Source organism: Marmota marmota, unplaced genomic scaffold, assembly GCF_001458135.2.
Source record: "Marmota marmota marmota unplaced genomic scaffold, marMar, whole genome shotgun sequence".
NCBI classification, from domain to species: domain Eukaryota; kingdom Metazoa; phylum Chordata; class Mammalia; order Rodentia; family Sciuridae; genus Marmota; species Marmota marmota.
The window spans coordinates 24,153,122-24,173,222 of record NW_025999869.1 but is presented as its reverse complement, the minus strand read 5'-3'; the positions used below and the strand labels follow the sequence as shown (position 1 = coordinate 24,173,222).

The 20,101-nt window shown below is 42.1% G+C and overlaps 1 protein-coding gene across 1 annotated transcript in view; it reads left to right on the top strand.

The window, feature by feature from the left end:
* Fstl4 (follistatin like 4) overlaps positions 1-20,101 on the top strand; it is a 405,787-nt gene that overhangs the window by 380,886 nt on the left and 4,800 nt on the right. The window contains exons 11-15 of the mRNA XM_015492824.2: positions 16-42; positions 3,065-3,183; positions 6,703-6,852; positions 13,361-13,468; positions 19,855-19,964. Of these exons, the coding sequence (XP_015348310.1) occupies positions 16-42; positions 3,065-3,183; positions 6,703-6,852; positions 13,361-13,468; positions 19,855-19,964 (514 nt within the window). The remainder of the gene's footprint in view (positions 1-15; positions 43-3,064; positions 3,184-6,702; positions 6,853-13,360; positions 13,469-19,854; positions 19,965-20,101) is intronic.

Here is a 20,101-nt window from a genome sequence, read left to right as displayed (position 1 = left end):
TTCTCTGCTGTACAGTGGCAAACATTCTGTGGAGAGAGGAAGGTACCAAGCTTGATTGTTCCATGTTGTGCCTTTGATCGCATGTGTTCATGGTTCCATGATAGGTCGTCTCTCTGAGCAGCCATCCGTTTTGCAGATCCCAGGCAGTCCCCTCAAGCAGGGCCCACATGCCAAATCCAATGGAAGGGAGGCAGTCAAAATCAAATTCAAGTGGCATACCCATTGAATCAGATTAAAAACCTATTAGTGTCTTTAAAGGCACAGTTTAAAACGGAGAGTTTCATTGAAAGCTGCTTGTAACCTCAGATAAATCAGACTACTTGGCAGGAGCTCCCGGTCAGATCTGGGCCCTGTGCTTTTTTCCAGTAGCTGATACTGATGTCGGGCTTTGTGCTTTATCTTGTGTTGTTTAAAAAAGACCAAAATGTTTGAGGTGTAGCTCAGTGGTAGAGCACTTTCCTGGCATTTAAAAAGCCCTGAGTTCTATCCCAATACTGCAATAAATAAAGTTAAAAAGATAACCCCCCCCCAAAAAAAAAAAAGTTGCCCGTCCCTCCTGGGATCTACAGTAGCTATACCTTAGGTATGCTGTGATGAAATAAAGAAAAAAGCAACCATAGTTTCTGTAAATATATATTTTTCCACATATACATTTTCAAAAGTATTTTATTAGTCAAATCCTTAGATATTAGGTTGATCCAGATGAAAATGCCATTTTTGTATGTTGAAACTGGGTTAATATCAGCAATTTCATGTGGTTCAAAATGGTGCACATGTGGGAGCTGGGTCATAAAGCCCGAGTCACTGCCTGAGGTGCATGTTCATGCATGGGTCCTAGTCCTATGACCCCTGCATCAGATCCAAGTTCAAATCACCCTGGGTGACTTATTCTCCAGCTCAGTGCACAGAGTGGAATATGAGAGGCTATAGGATGCACGTTGAGATTGCCAGGGTTAAACATAACATCAATTTTAAAAACCACGTGTTTCCTGTCTCATTTTTTTCTACAAGAACTTTGCATAGTGTTCCCCACTGTCTAGCATGTGTGCACATACACAAGCCCAGGACAGTTTCCTGAATGTGAAACACTGAAGCTGACAGTGAATCTGAGAGCAAAAGGCAGGACCCAGAACATGAGGAATTCTACCAACAGCTCCAGTTGCTGCTCTCAGTCCTAAGCAGAGGTCACTGCCTGAACTGAGGCCCCAATGCACAAGCAACTTGTGCTCCGTGTTTTTAAAAAGTGGCATCCTGCTAAGGGGAGGTTGTTGCAGAAGGACTCAAGTTTCAAAAGTGGAGATCTTACTAGGGATGCAAGAGATGTGAAATGAGCTGTAGAAACCCAAATTCTCCCTGACAACCCACAGCTGCCTCAGGGCACAGGGCTGGCCAGTGCTGCGCTCTGAACAATGCAGCAGCAAATTCTATCATGCCTACGTGGCTAGATGCTTGTGCGCTTCACTGATGAAATTCAAAACCTGGAGAAAGGGAATACCGAAACCAAGAGGAAAAAATCATGGACCTCACAGCACATTCAAATCTCTAGCAGAGAGGAGATGATGAGAGTAAACAAAAACCAGAAAGCTCCTTTAGAAGCTAAATTCAACAGAACCTTCTAAGGGGCTGGATCATGAAGTTGGGTCCCCTGTGAAGTCAATTATGTATTGAATGAGTATCTTTTGAGCCTCATATTCCAGTGCTGACTGTGAACAGGGCACTGTGCTCAGCCGGAAATGTAGCTATAGCTACCCACCCCATGTGGACTCTATTAAACTTTCAATCTTGTGTTAGTTCTTCCAGTTATTGATTTTCCAGGAAGCCCAGGGAGGCTGTTCCCAGAGTCTGTGGTTTAGCAGGGACTTGGACCCCTCTGGTCCCTAGATGTGAGTGGAAGCAGTTTGCCAAGTGAGTCAGACCAAAGGTGTGCTGGCTGCAGACTGCAGAGTCCTTGGAAGGAAATGAGATGATTCTTATTTTCCTGTTTTATTATATTCTAACTCAATAAAGCTCATCCAAAACAATCCATTAAGCCAGTACATGGGTTTTCTCAGCATGCCAAGAAAAAGTTTTCCATATATTTTTCTTAGAACTTGTAAAAATCTTGATGTTCTCTCTTTAAAAGAAATGGAGAAAGGGAGATGACAGGAAGAAAGTGGGGGGAGGAAGAAAGAAGTTGGGAGAGCTCTAGATCTTACATCTCTCTGTGCCATGTCTCTCCTTAATAGACAAACTTGGGAGACAGAGGATCCAGGCAGGACTCATGGTCTAACTCCAGCTTGAGTGCAAAGGCAAGTAGCCTTGCCCAAGCCCTTCCTTCCTCGACCTCAGACTCTTTATCTTTAAAGTAAGAAGACTGGTCCCCAAGGCCCTTTCTGAGGTCTGAGTGTCTTCTCCACAGAGATCTACAACAGTAGAGCAGGATGGGGGCAGGCAGCACTGCCCAGCCTTGATGCCCCAGAGACACTCATGGGCCAGAATAAAAACAAGTTGTCTGAAAGGACCAAATGACCAAGTGCAGACAAAGGCATAGCAACCATAGCATCCTTAGGTTCCCCATGGCAGTGAGTGTCTATATAAAATAAAAATAAAAACAAAAAAACAGCCTTTACATTTTTTGGTACCATCTGGTCCATTCTTCTTTGACTACTCCACAAAAACTAATCAAGGGAGGTTTTCCTTTCAGAATGGGAAGTGTCAAACAAATGTCAATGCCAAGGCCATCATTTATTTGAAAACTTGTGTTGGTGACCAGCGCTAGGTGATGTAGGACAGCTGTGGATGTTTGGGAGGACAGCCTGGGTACTACAGAGCTGGGGATGGGCTTTATTGATTCCCAGCCTTTGGGGCACTTTCTCCAGGTCCTCCATCCACCATCAAGCAAGGGGTCTCGAGCTGGCTGCTCATCCCTACCTCCACCTCTGCTGGGAACTACAATTTTTTTTTTTTTTGGTCTGCATCAGTTGCATCCAATCTGCTTGAGTCTTGTGTGCTCCATGTTGCATGTGACCCTGCCTGGAGCCTGGCTGCTAGAAGGGCATGACCATGCTGTGTTTGCTCCTCCCAGGACTCAGTGTGGGAAACATGTTCTACATCTTCTCCGATAATGGTATCATTGTCATCCACCCCATGGACTGTGAGATCCAGAGGCACCTCAAACCCACAGAGAAGATTTTCATGAGTTATGTGAGTTTCTGTGCCTGGGGAAGCTTCTACATCACACACAAAATCCTAAAAGTTGGTGCAACCATGTGCTCCATGGAGTTTCCTAGATTCCATTTATTATGTGCAGTATTTGTTCCAAGGCTAAGGAAGGAACACATGAGCTAAGAGTTCTCTTTCTTCATCCAGCAGCCACTGCTGTGCCCTGAGCTATAGGTGAGGCCCAAGGAGCACACATGGGTTCCTGTCCTTCAGAGGTTCATGGTCATAGTATGGTGAACATTTAGCTGCCAGACAGGTGTGCCCTCACAGAACTGGGGAAGGAGAGCATGAACACACACGAATGCCCAGTGTGGCGGAGGTGCTATGGATGAAACACAAGACCTGGTAGAAAGTGACAGTGTGAGTGGCAGAGGCAGAAGAGGTGGTTACTGGTGGCAGAGCCAGGAAAGCCCTTCCCACTCCTAAGACTGCTGCCAGGAGACACCCCCAAGAGCTATGCCTCCCACACCAGGCCTCTCCCTCTGGCTTGCTTCCCAGTTGGCCTCATGAGATAGTCTAAGCTCCTCAAGGACTGGACTATAACACTGAATCCAAAAGGGCCATTTCAAATCCCCCTCCTGCCCTCCCCTGAAGGACATGCACAGAAGTCCTCAGTGGGTGCACAATGAATAGGATGATGAAGGCAATGACTGTAAAATGTGTGGAAGTGGGCTTGGCTCAGGAAGTTCCTAGGTCAGTTTGATGCTCTGTTGTGCTGGCTTGTGGCAGATCTCAGGCTGTTTCCCTTCTCAACTGTGTAGCTTGGAACAGCTATTTTCCAGTCTGTTTCATTGGAAATAATTATTTCTTAGAAGTACAACCTCTAATTAACTTTTCTTCCACACAATAACCATGAAACTAGTAGGAAAGACTGGTCCTGCTTAATTTCTAGCAATTAGGTTTAAATAATTGCCCTCTGTCACACGGGCACTAATTTCTCATATATTTCCAATAACCTAACCATGAAGTGAGTAAAATCTCCCAGATCCTAATTGGTACTCCGTATTACTGGATAAGTAGTTAGAACAGGACAGTAAGAAGGTGTTTCAGACAACAGAAAACCATGGGGAGCCATGCAACAATCCCCAAAAATGGTCTTTATATTAAAAAAAAAAAAAAGTCTAAATCCCTCACCAGAAGGTTACAATGGGACAACCCTCCCTAAAAAGTGCAGGGTGAGGAGGAAGAGATGGCGCTCTGACCTCTCTGCTAGATTAGGTGTCCATTTGGTCCAGCAGGAAGCAGCATATGAAATAAGGTGTAGCCTTCAGTCATATAGACCTGGAGTCGTAGCCCACCTGTCACTCAGTAAACTAAATGGCTTAGAAAAGTTACTTAACCTCTCTAAGCCTCAGCTTTCTCTAATGCAAATTGGAGGTATTATGAACACTAGATACAGAGAAGGGCAATGGTAAAAGGACAGAGACCAGCTTTATAGCAATTGCAGTCATCTAAGAGAAAAATGGAAATGGAGGCAGGAATAGATGAACTCAGTGATTTTAGAGGTTGGCTTGGTAATCCATGATGACTAATAAATGGTGATTTTTATGAAAGAAGGAAAAATCAAAGTTGTTGTTCATGCCTTGGACTTGGCTGACCTATAGTGATGGAGACCCAGAGGGAGAATCAGATATGGAAAGGGATGGTTCAGGTATGGATGAAGTGGCTGTGAAAGAATCAAACAGGAGCTGGAGAAGAAATTTTTGTGCCATTAGCAATAAGTATTGGCTCAAGCTAAGGAGATAGACATGGGTGTGTGCCAGAGATCTGAGATGGGTACCTAGAATGGAATTCTGGGATACTCCACAGCTCAGACTGAGAGGACCACTAAGAATAATAAGACAAGATCTGGCCAAGGTAATAAGGAAACCAATGGGAATATATGTCATGAAGACAGACCAAAGAAGATCCCCTTTTGCACTCACTGATTCATTCAACAAATATATTTGAAGCACCAACTCTGGGCTAGGCACTGGGCTAGGGATGAGGATATAGAAGACAAAGACCCTGCTCTCAGGGAGCTTACCATCCAGTAGAAGAAGAAAGACTGTGCCCAGGTGTACAAGTCAATGTATAAAGTCAAGTGTACCTAAGAACTACAGTAAAGGAAGGGAGTAGGGAATGCTAGGGGCGCTAAGGTAGAGGAGGTCAGAGGAGGCTCCTCAATAATCAATAATCACCTAAGCAAGAACTGAAGGAAACAAGGGAATAAACCAAACAGATATTGGAGAAGAGCATTCCTGGCAAAGGAAATTACCAATGCCAAGGCCCTAATGCAGGAAGCTGGCTTGATTGAAGGTAACAAGCGTGCTCATGTGACTAGAGTGAGGAGGGAGAAAGAAGCAAGAGAGAATTTTATTGGGGTAGGAGGAGTCAGAAAGAGTCACATGATCTGACTTCCATGTTACAGTGATCCCTGTCTATGGTTGCTGTGTGGAGAACGGGTGGGCGAAGGATAGGGTGGAAGCAAGGAGCACAGTCTGGATGCTAAGCAGTTACTTGGGTAACAAAGAATGTGACTTGAACCAGAGTTGACAGAGGTAGGATGGTAAGAAAGGGCATAATTGTGGAAATATTTTGAAGGTAAAACTGAAAGGATTTGTGACGCCTTTGATGGGAACAATGGACAGGGGAGAAGAGTCAAGGACAGCCCCACAGATTTTGGTCTAAGAATGCAATGGAGCTGCCAGTTTTTGAGTGGAATGAGCAGGATTGGAGCTAAAATTGACCACTGATTTTTGGCATACAAGTTTGAGATTCCCATTAAACAACCAAGCAGGGCAAGCCATTTAGTTATATAAACATAGAGTTGAGGGGAGACACCCAAACTGAAAATGGAAATTTGGGAATGTAAGCATGAAGACTGCACTTACACCCATAGGTTTCAATGAGATCAACAAGGGAGTTGATTTTAGTGAAAAAAAGAAATTCACGAGTGAACCTGGGGTACTGAGACATAGGTCAGCAAACTGAGCAGAACCCAACAACACGGAAGAATCAGCCACTGCGGATGGATGGAAGGAAACCAAGCAATAGTCAGTACTGTCAGCTGATGGCCCAAGTGCAAATAAAATGTTGGTGATGTTTAATTTAATGACCAAGGAGTCAATAGTGACCTTGGTGACAAAGCTTTGTAGTAAGGACTAAAGCCAAAGGGTTGAGGAGCTTATGAGCCATGAGAAAGTGGAAAAAGAGTGTGGGCAACTCTTACAGATCTTTGGCCATTAGTATAAGTTTCAAATGACAAAGACGAGGAGAGGAGAAGGTAGCACACCAGAGTGGACGAATATGAACCAGGAAGGTGCTGATTGAAAGGGTACAAATGAGGTTACAGCCTCTGAGAGGTGGGAGGAGGGATGTTGGGTGAGAAATTGATGATGTGGGAGGACTGGTGTGCCATGTTCTGTCTATCCCATGGTTTCCAAGAGAGGGAAGAAAGGGACCAAGGGAGATCAGGAAAGAGGGATTAAGAAGATACATAGCAGCCTCTCTCCTTTACAGGAAGAAATCTGTCCCCAAGGAGAAGGAAGTGCCACCCAGTCATGCCAGTGGGCATCTGCAGTTAACATCAGGAACCGGTACATCTATGTGGCCCAGCCAGCACTGAGCAGAGTCCTTGTGGTCGACGTTCAAGCCCAGAAAGTCCTACAGGTACATTTCTTGAAGGGAACGAGGATGATGCAAATTCTGGGGCATGACCTATCACATGCTTCTTTGCTTTCTGCACATTCCCCAGCTCCTAGGAGAGGTGCTCTGCTTGGAAGGAAAAAAAATCATGTGCAGCTATTCACTATGCTCAAGAGATAGCCATGAATGAGCACTGAGGTCCCCAGAACTTAGATTGTAATCAAAGAGGCAGACCATAAATCAGAATTTCAGGGAGCTTTGAAAAACTGATGAAATATAACAAAGGGACTGTAATACTTTTCAATGGTCCCTCTCTCTAGAGGTGAATAGAATCTGAGAACTGAATGCCATTCAGGACACAGACTGGGAGCACCATATATTGATGAGGGCAAGAGTAGGATGCAGCGAGGTCATGGGTAAGCAAAGAGAGGGCCTTGGAGGCCATTAAGTCCTAGAATAAAATCCAAAGTGAGATAGAAATCCACTGAAGGGTAATCAGAGGAGTGACATGATCTGACTTATATCTTTAGATTCAATACATCTGCTATCTTAAGAATAGATGGGAAGAGTAGAGAGATGGTGGGATCTAATCCAGAGGAGAAGATGATAGCAGTGGAGGTGGAGAAAAATGATCAGATCCTTGGTGTATTTTAAATGTGGGGCCTAAAAGACTTTCTGATGGGTTAAACATAAGGTTCAAGAGAAGGAGGAATCAAAATGTTTGTTTGCTTAATGGTGATGCCATTCACAATGTGTGGTAGGCTGAATTATGGTCTCCAAGATGTCTGCATCCTTATCCCTGGAACCTGTGAATGTCACCTGTGAATGTGTAGCAAAAGGGACTTTGTAGATGTGATTAAGGATTTTCAAATCAAGAGATTATCCTTTGATTATCTGGGTGGATCCTAAATGCAATCAGAAATGTCCTTATAAAAGGGAGGCAGAGAGAAATTTGACAATATAGATAAAGAAGTCAACATGAGAACTAAAGCAAAATGCTACGTTGCTGGCTTTGAAGACCAGAAGCACCAAAGGGAAGGACTACAGATCTAGAGACTAGGAAAAGCAAGGAGAAGCCTTGGGAAGGAACATAGCCCTGCCAACATATTGGTTTTATCCCAGTGAAATTGACTTTGGCTTTCTGGTCTCCAGAATTGTAAAAGAATAAATCTGTCTTATTTTGAGCTACCAGATTGGTGGTAATTTGTTACTGCAGCAATATGAAACTAAATACTATGGTAGAAATGACTTAGGGTGGGGAAAATATGGAGAAGGTTGGGAAAAATTATATTTGAAATCCTACTACACATGTAAGTGGAGACGACAGGAAAGCTGTGGGATAAATAGGTCTGGAGTCAAGAGAGGGTCTAGGCAGGAGATCATCACCCTATGGACCGATTAAATCCAGAGAACTAGATTAAATAATCAGAGTAATATAGAAAAAAGAGTCAAGGTTGGAGACTTAAAACACTCCAGTATTTAAAGATCAAAAATAAGGAAGAAGTCCAAGAAGGAGTAACCTTAAAGAAAAAAATAGAAAAGGGTGATACTCCAACTGCCAAAAGCAGAGAATGTTCCAATCGATAGTGGTCAACAGTGATGAATGCTGTTAGGAGCATTCACATGTTAGGAATTGTGAACTGGCCACTGGGTTTGATACCACAGTCATGGGTCACAAGGATGGGAAATGATAACGGTGATTGTGAGCTTGCTGGTGCAGATTCAAGTTACAATGATGGAGAATAAAGTGGGAATGTAGCCAACTGTATAGAGGAGGTTTATTGTGAAAGTAGGCAAGTGAGGCAGCTGGAAGGGGATGTCAAAGGAACTTATTTAGAGTGGGTGACATCACAGCATTCAGTGGGATTCAAGGTACACAAGTGAAGATGCTAGCCCTAGCTAAAGGAACATTCTTTCATTGGAACAGGAGGAAATGGAAAGCATTCAGGCACAGGTGCAAATTGGTGGTATAGTGGGTGGTAGTTAGATGAACTTTCTTCTGGTTGCTTTCACTTTCTCAGTGAAATAAGAAGGAAAAGTATCACCAGGGATGGAGGTCTGAGGAAAGAGACAACAGCTGAATGTGAGATTGAATTAGCCAGGTGATAGTGCTCCTGGACTAATAGTGAGTACCCACTTCAGGACTGTGGATGTAAATTTAAAGTGAGACCAGTCAGCAGAGTTTGTCTCTTTCCAGCAATGCTCAGCTGCCCCCATGCAAGTTCACTGTATAAAGAAAGTTGTGTATAACCAGCTGTGTGGTTTCTCCTGGCAAATGCAACAGAAGGCTTTCTACCTATTTTTGGTAATTGATCAGAGAATACACTATGAATAATTTCAGTCCCTTGAAGTTCAAAAGCTTATTCTATAACTGAGCTTTTGGTCAATTTTGGTAAATGTTCCATGTGCACTTTGAGAACGTTTATTCTGGTATTGTTAGGTGTGGTATTCTATACGTGTCATTTTGTTCAAGCTGATTCATTATATTGTTCAGATTTCTTATCCCTACTGATTTTCTCATCTACTTAGTCTGTCAGCTGATAAGAGGTGTGTTAAAATCTTCCACTGTGCTTATAGATTTATCTATTTCTCAAAGTTCTATCCAATTTTGCTTTTAAATTGTAATTTCTTTCTTGGGGGAAAGATGTCTTTATTCTTAGGAAAATAACACTCTTATATCTACTAATGCTACTTTCCTGAAGGTCTATTTTTGCCTAATACTAGTATAGCTAAATCAGGTTTATTTTTATTAGTGGCCTTGTAATATTTCTATACTTTTAATTTCAATCCTTCTATGTCTTCATATTTTAGGTTTTCTTTCATAGAGTAATATGGAGTTAAATTTTGAGTTTTATCTAGTTTAATAATATTAGTCTTTTACTTGGAGTATTTGATCCATTTATATTTAATGTAATTAATTTTATAGTTGAGCTATATTTACCAGCCAGGCACAGTGGCATATGCCTGTAATTCCAGCAGCTTGGGAGGCTGAGGCAGGAGGATCACAAGTTCAAAGCCAGCCTCAGCAATAGCAAGGCACTAAGTAACTCATTAAGACTCTGTCTCTAAATAAAATACAAAATAGGGCTGGGGATGTGACTCAGTGATTGAGTGACCCTGAGTTCAATCTCCAGTATCCCCCCCAAAAAATGTATATTTACCATATTACTTTTTTATTTTATCTTCTTATTTACATGGTTTTGTTTTCCTTTTTTTATTTGTCAAACATTTTAATTCTATTTTTTATTAGATTGTTGAAGATGCCCCCTTATGATGTTGTTAACATCAGAGATTATAACACTCATCAGTAGAGTTGCATAAAAACTGTTACTTCATTTCCCCAATAATATTAGAATACTTTAACTCTTTTAGTCATCCTCCTGCATTACTCTGGTAATGAATCTAAATTCCACATGTAACTTAACCACATAAAACATGATGATCATTTTACCAAGCAAAAATTTACATTTAGCCACATACATATCTTTCTAGTGTGCTTTATTCTTGAAGTCCATAGCTCTGTGTAGAATCATTTTAATAGCTCTTTTTAGTGTCTGCTGGTAACAAATTCTCACAGTTCTTGCATGAAAATGCCTTATTTTGTTGCTGAAAAATATTTTCACCAGGTGTAGAATTTTAGATTGGCAATTATTTTCTTCTAGCATTCTGAGAAGTTGTCCTTATCTTCCTTTGTTTCGGTGGGTTAACTGTCAGTCTTATCAATGTTCTTTTGAAGGTAGGGTTCTCTCTCTCTCTGCTTTTCAGACTTTCTCTTTGGTCTTCAGCAGTTTAACTATGATGTGCCTGGGTGTGTTGTTCTTTGTATTTATTCTCATTTGGGGTTGCAGAAGTTCTTGAATGTGTAGAGATCTTTCATCAGATGGGAAAATTCTCATCAGTTATTTCTTCATGTTCTGCTGCCTCATTCTACCCCCTCTTTTCTCTCTCTCCCTCCCCCTCTACCCCTCTTCCCTCCCCCACCTCTCTCCTCTCTTCTTCTGGAACTGTGCTTTAATTTTTTTTTAAAGGTCAGACCTTTCCACTGTGCCCCACATCTCCTTCAATTTGGATGTGTTCCATCAACTTCTCAGTTTGATAATTCTGTCTTCTGCTATGTCTGGTGGGTTTAACAAAACCTATTTATTAGGTTTTTTTCAAGTATTTCATTTTTCACTTCTAAAATTCCTACTAGAGCCCCTATTTATATATAAGTTCTCAATTATTAACTTTTTGTGACTCACCCCCGGATCGGTTTTCGTTGTCTTTTTCATGTTGTTTTAAGTCATATCATCTGCCTTTTGGAATGCCTAGAGATCTTTTTGAATCCAAACATTCTATATAAAAAATTTTAAGGACTTTAAATAGTTATCATCTACTTAAAAATGTTCACCTACTCTGGTAGTCAGGGAGCATAGAGAACCAACCATTTTAAAGTTTCTGGAAGACTCTATTTACCTCTTCAGTCTTGAGGCTTTTAAGTGAGAGCCTGGTTTTTTTCACTAGGATTTCTTCCCTGCCAGATCTTTGCTCTCTACCCATTAGGCTGTGGGAAATTCTGCTCTGATTTTAATAGATTTTTAGCTTAGCTCTTCAGGTTTCCTCCATACCACCTCAGGACATGAAATCTGATGGTAGAAGCTTAAGCAGAAAGAAGAGACAATGGATCCCATCCAAACTTGAGGGAAATTTTTGCTGTGAAGAGGACAGATAAATGAGATATCTAAAGGAGAATGTATAATCCAAAGGGTTTAGAATGTATAAAACAAAGGGTTTGGTGGGGGGGGGGTTGTTTGTTTTGTTTTGTTTTGTGTGTGTGTGTGGTGCTGAGTTTGAACCCAGAGCCTTGTGCATGCAAGGCAAGCATTCTACCAACTGAGCTAATCCCCAGCCCTCAAAAAGGATTTTTTTAAAAAGAAACAACAAGAAACTAAATATAGTGTTCAAGGGATATCATTAGGATAGGTTAGGAAGCTCTGGGTCGGGGGAATGGTATCAGGGAAGTAGGAAGTTAGCAGATAAATGAGAACAAGGAAGGCTCACTGGAGACCACAGAGGCCACGGGATATGTGAATTCAGGAAAATAAAATCAGCCTCTCCTTGAGGCTCAAAGAAGGTGATGATAAGAGAAGAAACATATTTCAGTTCTGTAATGTGTGAGGTTCAGGCAACAGGTGCATGTAGAGAATTACTAGATTCCAATACCAGTGGAAGGATGTAGAAGGAGAGAATTAGGCCAAAGATGAAGAGCTGGGCCATGCCAGCTTGGACATCAGACTGGAGTGGAGGAGCCAGGGAAGTGGAAGGGCAAATGAAGACAATATTTCTAGAAGGGACCAGTGAACCACAATGAGGTCTTGCTGAAATGTCAGGAGGATCACAAGGTGACCTTGGAGCTTGGTGTGAAGGTCTAGAATAGACAGAAACTTAGTGGAAATGAGTTCAGGTTAAGTGAAAACAGGAACTCCATAGACAGTTCTTTAAAGGAATTGTTGCCCAGTATGACCAGTGTGGACAGTATGAGCAGAGAGGCTAGTCATTGGTCAGTCAGAAAGGCTAGAATATGGTCAGTTGAGACTGAAATTTTGGAAATTATATTAACAAGGTATAATTTATTGAGGCTGAGTTGGGGTAAAGGTAAAGATTGTGGAGACCAAAAAGGAACTAAGAAAGCCAGGCTTCAGATGAATTATCCATGTGGATTTGAAGGCACCAAACTTGGTGACCAAGTGTGTGGTAGAAAAGAAGACAGTGAACCTGGTGTCCACATCTTTTGTGAACAGAGTATAACTAGGATGTTGGCCAATGACAAGAAGAGCTGGGGCCATAGTCTAATGGCATGAGCATTACACAACAAGGGTTTTGAACTTATAAAACTACATGATAAGAAGTTGAAAATAGCCTGCACGTAACAAGACCCTAGGAGAAACTATACCCTCAGCAGAAAGCAGTTTCAGATATTGCAGTTTAAAAAAATAAAATAAAAAGAGAGTGTTAGTCTGCCTGATGCCACAGTCTAAGTTCCAATAGCTTCTGTTAAAGAATATGGAAGAGGCTGCACAGAATGGAACAAAGTTAAGAGAGATGATCTCAAAGTCTGCCTCTGATGACCCAGGGGGGAAGGACCAACTCATTAAAATTCAGAGCACCAAGCAGCTGGGAAAGGATACTGAGGGTCCAAGAGGCCCACAAAGCTTCTAGGAACAGTAAAGGGAGAGTCCTGTAGCTGGTTCCTGAGTGGAAAATGTAAAGCCTCTGTGTTTAGGCTTTTGCCAAGTTGGTTTATGTTCCTTTAAGTAAAACATGAAAAAAAAAGTTAATAAAAGAGAGAACATAATTAATAACTAATTTATGTCTGGGAAGTCAAAGCCCAAGGGGAGGTTCTGCCCTGGGTTCCAAAACAGGGTCACTGACAATGCTATAAAATCAGCCTTCCACTCTCCTGGGAGTGAGGTCCGTGTACAAAAACCCAGAAGGGCCCGTCTCCATCAGCCTCTACCACAATGATGACCAACGTGTCACTGTTTTTTTCAAGTCCATAGGTGTGGATCCTCTGCCGGCTAAGCTGTTCTATGACAAGTCACATGACCAAGTGTGGGTCCTGAGCTGGGGGGACAGGCACAAGTCTCAACCAAGCCTCCAGGTATGTTGAGTGCGTGGAGGCTGCCACCCATCCTATAGAAGGACTGTCTCCCTACATGATAAAGATCTCCTGCTTTCCTAGGTGTCTAATCACATATATCCACAATATTTCCATAAACCTCAAGGAGAAAGTAGGAAAAAGCCTCAGGGTAATGCCCCTCTCAATTAACAGGATATCTTAGGCCATGCCTCTTGCTGAAGATAATAATATGATGATAATAAAATTCCGATGTCATGAGAACCCAGTCCCCACCAACCCCACAATACCTGCCTCTTCTGAGCTAGTAACTCCCACAATCAGGATAAAGCCCTGGGTCCAGGCATTGAGAAGGGAGACAGTTCTTTCTTCCACCTTGGGCTAGACAGACTGGAGGATAATATGAAAGCAAGTAGTAGATGCTGGCTGTCTTAATCTATTTTCTGTTACTATAACAAAATACCCAAGGCTGAATAATTTATAAAGGAAAGGTTTATTCTGGCTCATGATTCCACTCAAGATCAGGCAACCTCAACTGTTCAGCTTCTGGTGAGGATCTTGTGCTTCATCTTGTCATGGTGGAGACATAGAAAGAGAAAGTCATAATTAAAAAAGGAAAAGGAGCAGCAGAGAGCAATTATATCAATAAACAAAAACACAATGTCCTGAGTGCTAATAGTTTGCCTGTGGCTGTGGAGGCCACGTCGTCAGCCCCTGCACTGTGCTTACTATCTCCTAGGAAAGGGCTGAGCTCTGGAGATCTGTAGGATCCTCACTCCACCAGCCAGGGAAAGTCACCCAGTCCTGTGCTGAGTGTGCCTGACCTAGCCTTTCTCACCAGAGATCAGGACAGGAGTTAGCCCTACAAAAAGTGAATTCAATGCCTGTGCGCTCCATCTTCTCCGAGACACTGCAGAGGGCTGTTCTGAAAATACAGGAGAGGAGTTAATTCACGACATACAATGGGTGGCTTGGGCCATCAGGGTTTCTCCCTCAGAACCCTGATTGAGGAGAACTGCAAACGAGATGGTTCTGCCCTCTTTCCAAGACTGGTGAGAGGCTGGGAAGGCCAGAGTCTGGAGAAGCTCCCTCTCAGGGACTGACCACTGGCCCCAACCACCAGCCAACCTCCTGGTGCTCTGCTGGGTCAGGTAGAGATGCTATTTCACCTCCTGTAAACTGAGATTACTATTACTCAAAGGATGCCACTAACCAGCCCCGGGTTCCAGTGAGCTGGGAAAATAATAATAATAATAATAGCCCTCTGAGGACCTAGGAGCCAGAATAAATGTTTCTCAGAACAGAGCATCAGCCCAGAGAAATAGAACTGCCTGTGAGATCCATAAAATAACACTAAGAATGTACCTAAGTAAATTCAAGAGATGGGCCACCAGAAAAGGTTTTGTTTTGTCAACTAAAAATGAACAAAATTTTTTCCTAATTTGAAACTACAGTCAGTGAATTAGAAAATTCAATGGTTTCTACTGAGAAAAAAAAAATGTAAGCTGAAAGATGAATCTTTCTGAAATCACAAAGCAAACACATGAAGAGATTGAGATGTGAAGTAAGGACCACAGAAGTTTAGACAAAGGTCACAGTTGAAATGGAATCAAACATTAAGTAAATTTGGAATATTAACCAGGTAAATTGAAAGGGATCTGCAAGTTCCAGTCTAAATTGACGAGAAATGACATCTCTGCCCTTTTTAAAGTAAAATTCTGGAACTCCGAGAATAAAGGGAAAATCTTGCAAGGGAAGATCTTTCTGAGCAGAAAGAGCAAATTACCTATAAAAGACAAAACAAGCAGATTGGCATTGAACTTCTCACCTGCAACAGTAGCTGGACGCCCACGGAGCCACATCTACATACTGTGAAGAAGAAAAGGCTAAAACCCCACGGTCCTGTTCCAGCTGAGACATAATTTACCTGTCAAGACAAAAAATAAATAAATGATGTAAGGGTATGCAAACACTCTGGGAGTGTGTAGCCTCACTTAAGATACTTAGATGAACATCAGATGGACCAGATCAAAAGGAAAGAGAAAAGGGAGAGAAAGTGTTGATGAACCAAAGAAAAAGATTTAAAAGCAAGGGGGATGGAAGGTATAGGAGGAAAGTAAAGTGGCTTGAATTGGGAGGGACACTGTGCGTGAGAAGCACTTGACAGCAGACTACAACTAAAGGTGGAGTTATTTCAGTCAAAAATAAAAGGAGGGAGAGGAAGCCGAAGGAAAGTAAAAAATACTCAAAAATCTCCCTCTGTCGGGATGAGAGAGGATACAAAGAACGTTGAAGAAGGAGTATCTCTTACTCCAAATGTGACCAGCTGAATTATCTTATTAAAAGCAGAGATGATCCAATTGGGCTTAAAAAAAAGAAAGAAAATTAGCAACAAGTTGTTTACATGAAATGAAATAAGATGAAGTGATAAAAAAGGTTGAATTTAACGGGGTGGGAATAGTGATAAGAGGTGAGTAAGAGATGTCTGGGAAAGGGAACAGGAACATCAGATGAGGCAACTTCAAGGTCAAAAGCTCTGAACAGTCGTCAGAGAGACGTTGACCTGCCAAGGTGTAAAACATAACTAACTACATAAAACAGGAGTGTCTTAACAATTAGATTTAAAATGAACTTAAATTGTACATACCGAGGAGACAAAGAATGATATAAAAAATTAATAGAAACAATGAGCTGAGTTTAATAAATATAGGCAATCTTTCACCTGCCAAATAGAATTTTTCACACATTCTCATATACAAAAGCCTATTGAAATCATAAGAAAACCTCAAAATTTTTGTAAAATTAGATGTTATCGGCTATAGTATCTGATAATTTGAAATAGTTCAATGGTAACCTATTTCATTCCCAGATAGGTATTGGATCAAAAGCAATTTCGGGGGTTGGGGGGGAGGGAATATTTCACATCAAACCCAGCAGGATACACAGAAAGCTGTATGCAAGGAATAGTTAACAATGGAAGCTTGTTAACAATGGAAAGGGAGTATTTGTGCTAAAAAATTGGGAAAAGAACAAAATGTTAAGAAGGAATTAATAAGGACTGAAATTAATAGAAAACAAAAACAGAATAATCCTTCCCTACCTTAATGTAGAAGAGAGAAAACAAAAATAGACAAAATGTAGAATGAGAAAGGAACTACTACTGCAGATACAGGAAGATGAAAATAGCTGGAATTAAATACTACCTTGCAACTCTGGGTGGCAGATTTTAAAACCTTAAGAAATAGGTGATTGTTTATGAAATGCAAAAGAAAAGAATAGTACCTAACTTTAGAAAAAGGAAACTTGAAATAGAACGATTTGTCATGGAAGGGTTTTTTGTTTTGTTTTGTTTTGTTTTTAGATTGAAGAACTGCCATAAAAATATGTACATCTGAATTTTATCAAGGCTTCAAAATATAGATAATTTTAATATTATTTGAACTATCCCAAACCATACAGGGGGTATACAGCTCCTTACTTTGTTTTAAAGAGCCAGTATAATTATAACTATAAAAATTGGTTTAAAATAATATTTTAAAAACTATAGACTAATCTCATCAATGAATACAGAAGCAAAATTCAAAACACAATATTAAGAGTCCAGCAATGTATCTGAATGCTCAAACAGGAAACACATTCCTAGGATGTAATGATGTTATTCATAACTCCAACAAATTAAAAGGAAAAAAGAGAATGTATTCAGTAAGTACAAAAAAGCATTTAATCAAATACACTAGACAGTCTTAATAAAAGGCCTAAAAACCAGAATAGAAGAAAATTCCTTAAATATGGAAAAGATCTATTTCCCAAAAAATAAAGCAAATCTTTGTCTACACGGCAAAACACTAAAAGCATCTTAATTAATAGGAGGAATTAGACAATGGTGATCATCATCCGTCCAGGAAACACATTGTCACCAAAAAAAGAAATAGGGTGGGTTACGGCTAAGGAAACCAGTACTTGCAAAAATTACTCCTGGAAATGTCACCTAACACAGCAATTATCAAATGGGACCCAAAAAGGAGTCATTTTTGATCCATCTCCTTGACTTTTCAGAATATATTCAAATGCTGTGATCATGAGTGTAGACGAAGATTTAGCTATGATATTCTATGTCACTGCATTGTTTATATTTGCGAAACATTAAAATATCCTAATATTCTCTCTAAATACCCACAGGAAGGGATTTGTTAAACAAATCTTGCTGTCACTACGTGAAGATGTATCCATAACTGAGGCCTCCCCAGCAACCAGTTTTTGAATGTTGGTCTCTCCTTGAACTCTGCCCCGCATGTCTAAAAGCTAAAATCTCAGGCCCAGCTTTTAGCTACCTCTCCACCTGTCCCACTGGATACCTGATTCCTTTGCATCTCTAGGTATCACTTCCCAACTGGCTTTGTCCACCCTCTGAGGGAAATGCCTAGACTTCTTGTTCCTACCCTTGTAACCAACTGACATCTCCTAATACTCAGCCATATACGTATATCTCCTGAGGCAAGCCCGGAGAGATAGCTTAAGGGCACTTGTGGGCCCAGCCAAGTGCCAGGACACAAGACCAGGCCAAGAAGGAATTTATGACTTCAAGAAACAAGTCTGACATGCCCACATCAGTTCAGTGGCCCATGGTACTGCGTGTTGATGAAGTAACCTCTGAATATAGGGTGTCAGAGTGGTGAAGCGCGAATGACACTGACCGATGACAGCCTGTAATTTTCCATCTCTATTATAAGCTAAAATGACAGGCCTGATATCCAGCAGTGATTGCATGCTGCCTTAGAATCCTCTGGCATTTTCCCCCAGACACTCTGTGATCCAGTTTCCTTGTGCCGATATTTTCTTAATGCCCAGATCTATGAGATTTTCTCTCGTGGACTTGCCATGAAAGTATCATTTGACCATTTTTTAAAAAGGAAAATCACAGGAAAAATAACCCAGTGCTACTTGAGAACTGCCCCAAGACTGAAATAACAGTGAGCATCCCTCCACTCTCCGGCATTCAGCCTGCTGACCCCCAACGAGAAGCCTGGTGAAGACTCAAATCTCAAGCCTGCCTGAGGGGGAAGGCCAGGTGTTTGTGTTTTCATGGAAGTGAGAGCCAGAGGCAGGCCCATTCCTAAAAGGCAGAACATCCAGAGCTCCAAGTTGTGTGAGTCAGAAGCCCCCCACCAGAGGCTGCCCTCACCCTATAGGCCCAGCCTTGGGCTACAGAAATCTGGATCCCTCTTTCTGCATGCTGGCCACAAAATCATGATCAAGAAACATGTCTCACTAGGCTCTGCCTCCTGTCCTGCCCAGAGAGTCTGGGCTTATCCTTAGGGACATTAAACCAAAACTGCCCACAAGTTGACCAAACCCCTCACATGACTGAAGATCTCCCTCCTTCTGGGCAATAGCCTAGAACTTTAAGGCAGAGGGATACAGACTACCTGACTCAGGCTCAGCCTGGCCACAGGGGCTTCACACAGAGACCTCATTCTATCACATGCCACAGGACTCTCTCTCCTAAGCTGCCAGTGTGCCTTCCCCTGACACAGACACAACAGGGACACATACCAGAGAATGGTTCTTACTGTGTCAGGGGAAGGCACACTGGCAGCTTAGGAGAGAGAGTCCTGTGGNGGGGGGGGGGGGGGGGAGAGCAGTGCATCCAAGGAAACAGATCAGCCATGTTCTGTCACTATCAATTTGCACAAAGCACAGGCCTAATTCTTTACTTTTCACAGCAAGTCTTCTTTGTAAAACCATCATCTCCCCAGCATCCTAATTGTAAGACATCTAACTGGCATGAGTAACATCTCTGATGCATACCTGCAGGGAATCCCTGCTTTCTCAAATAAATCTCAGACTCACAACTCTCAAAGAATATCTCTGTGAATAGGAAACCACAGATTCCCTAACCCAGGGAACCTGGCACTGTGGGAAAATAAAGTCCCAGCAAACAATGCCACCACTTAATATTTTCATTATTAAAGGACTTTCCCTCTTTTCCTAGGGTGACCTTGAGATTGAGAAGGTGAGAATCCCTAGAGGGAAAGGAGGCTGTCTCAGAACAGAATGATGTTTTAGTTCCAGGAACCCCCCCTCAGAATCTCCAACCCCATCCCTCAAGTCCTCACTCTGTCATTGCAATGGCTGGCACAGGGCACTGATGGCAGGCTGAGCCATGAAGGAGGGAATGACTGGGACCATCTCTCCTGCCTCACCACTTCCTCTCCCAGGCAGGATGAGTGCCTGCCTGCTGCATTCCTGAGCAGTTATGTTTGCTGCAGTCTCTTCCTTGAGACTTATCCACCATCTCTCCCTCCCAAGGAGCCCCACTGCTGGGGGCCACACCTGAGCACACAGGTGTCTCCAGGCTTCCAGTCCTCTGCCTGGATGGGCCCTCACAAGGACTGTGCTCTATGTTGTAGGTGATCACAGAAGCTAGTGCTGGCCAGGGCCAGCACCTCATCCGAACAACCTTTGCAGGAGTGGATGATTTCTTCATTCCTCCAACAAACCTCATCATCAACCACATCAGGTAAGCTGGCCTGCGGTGCCTCTAAGGACTTCATGCTCCAGCCTTGCCCAGAGTGGTACCTGTTTGTGTCTCTTCTCTTCTCTTCTCTTCTCTTCTCTTCTCTTCTCTTCTCTTCTCTTCTCTCTCTCTCTCTCTCT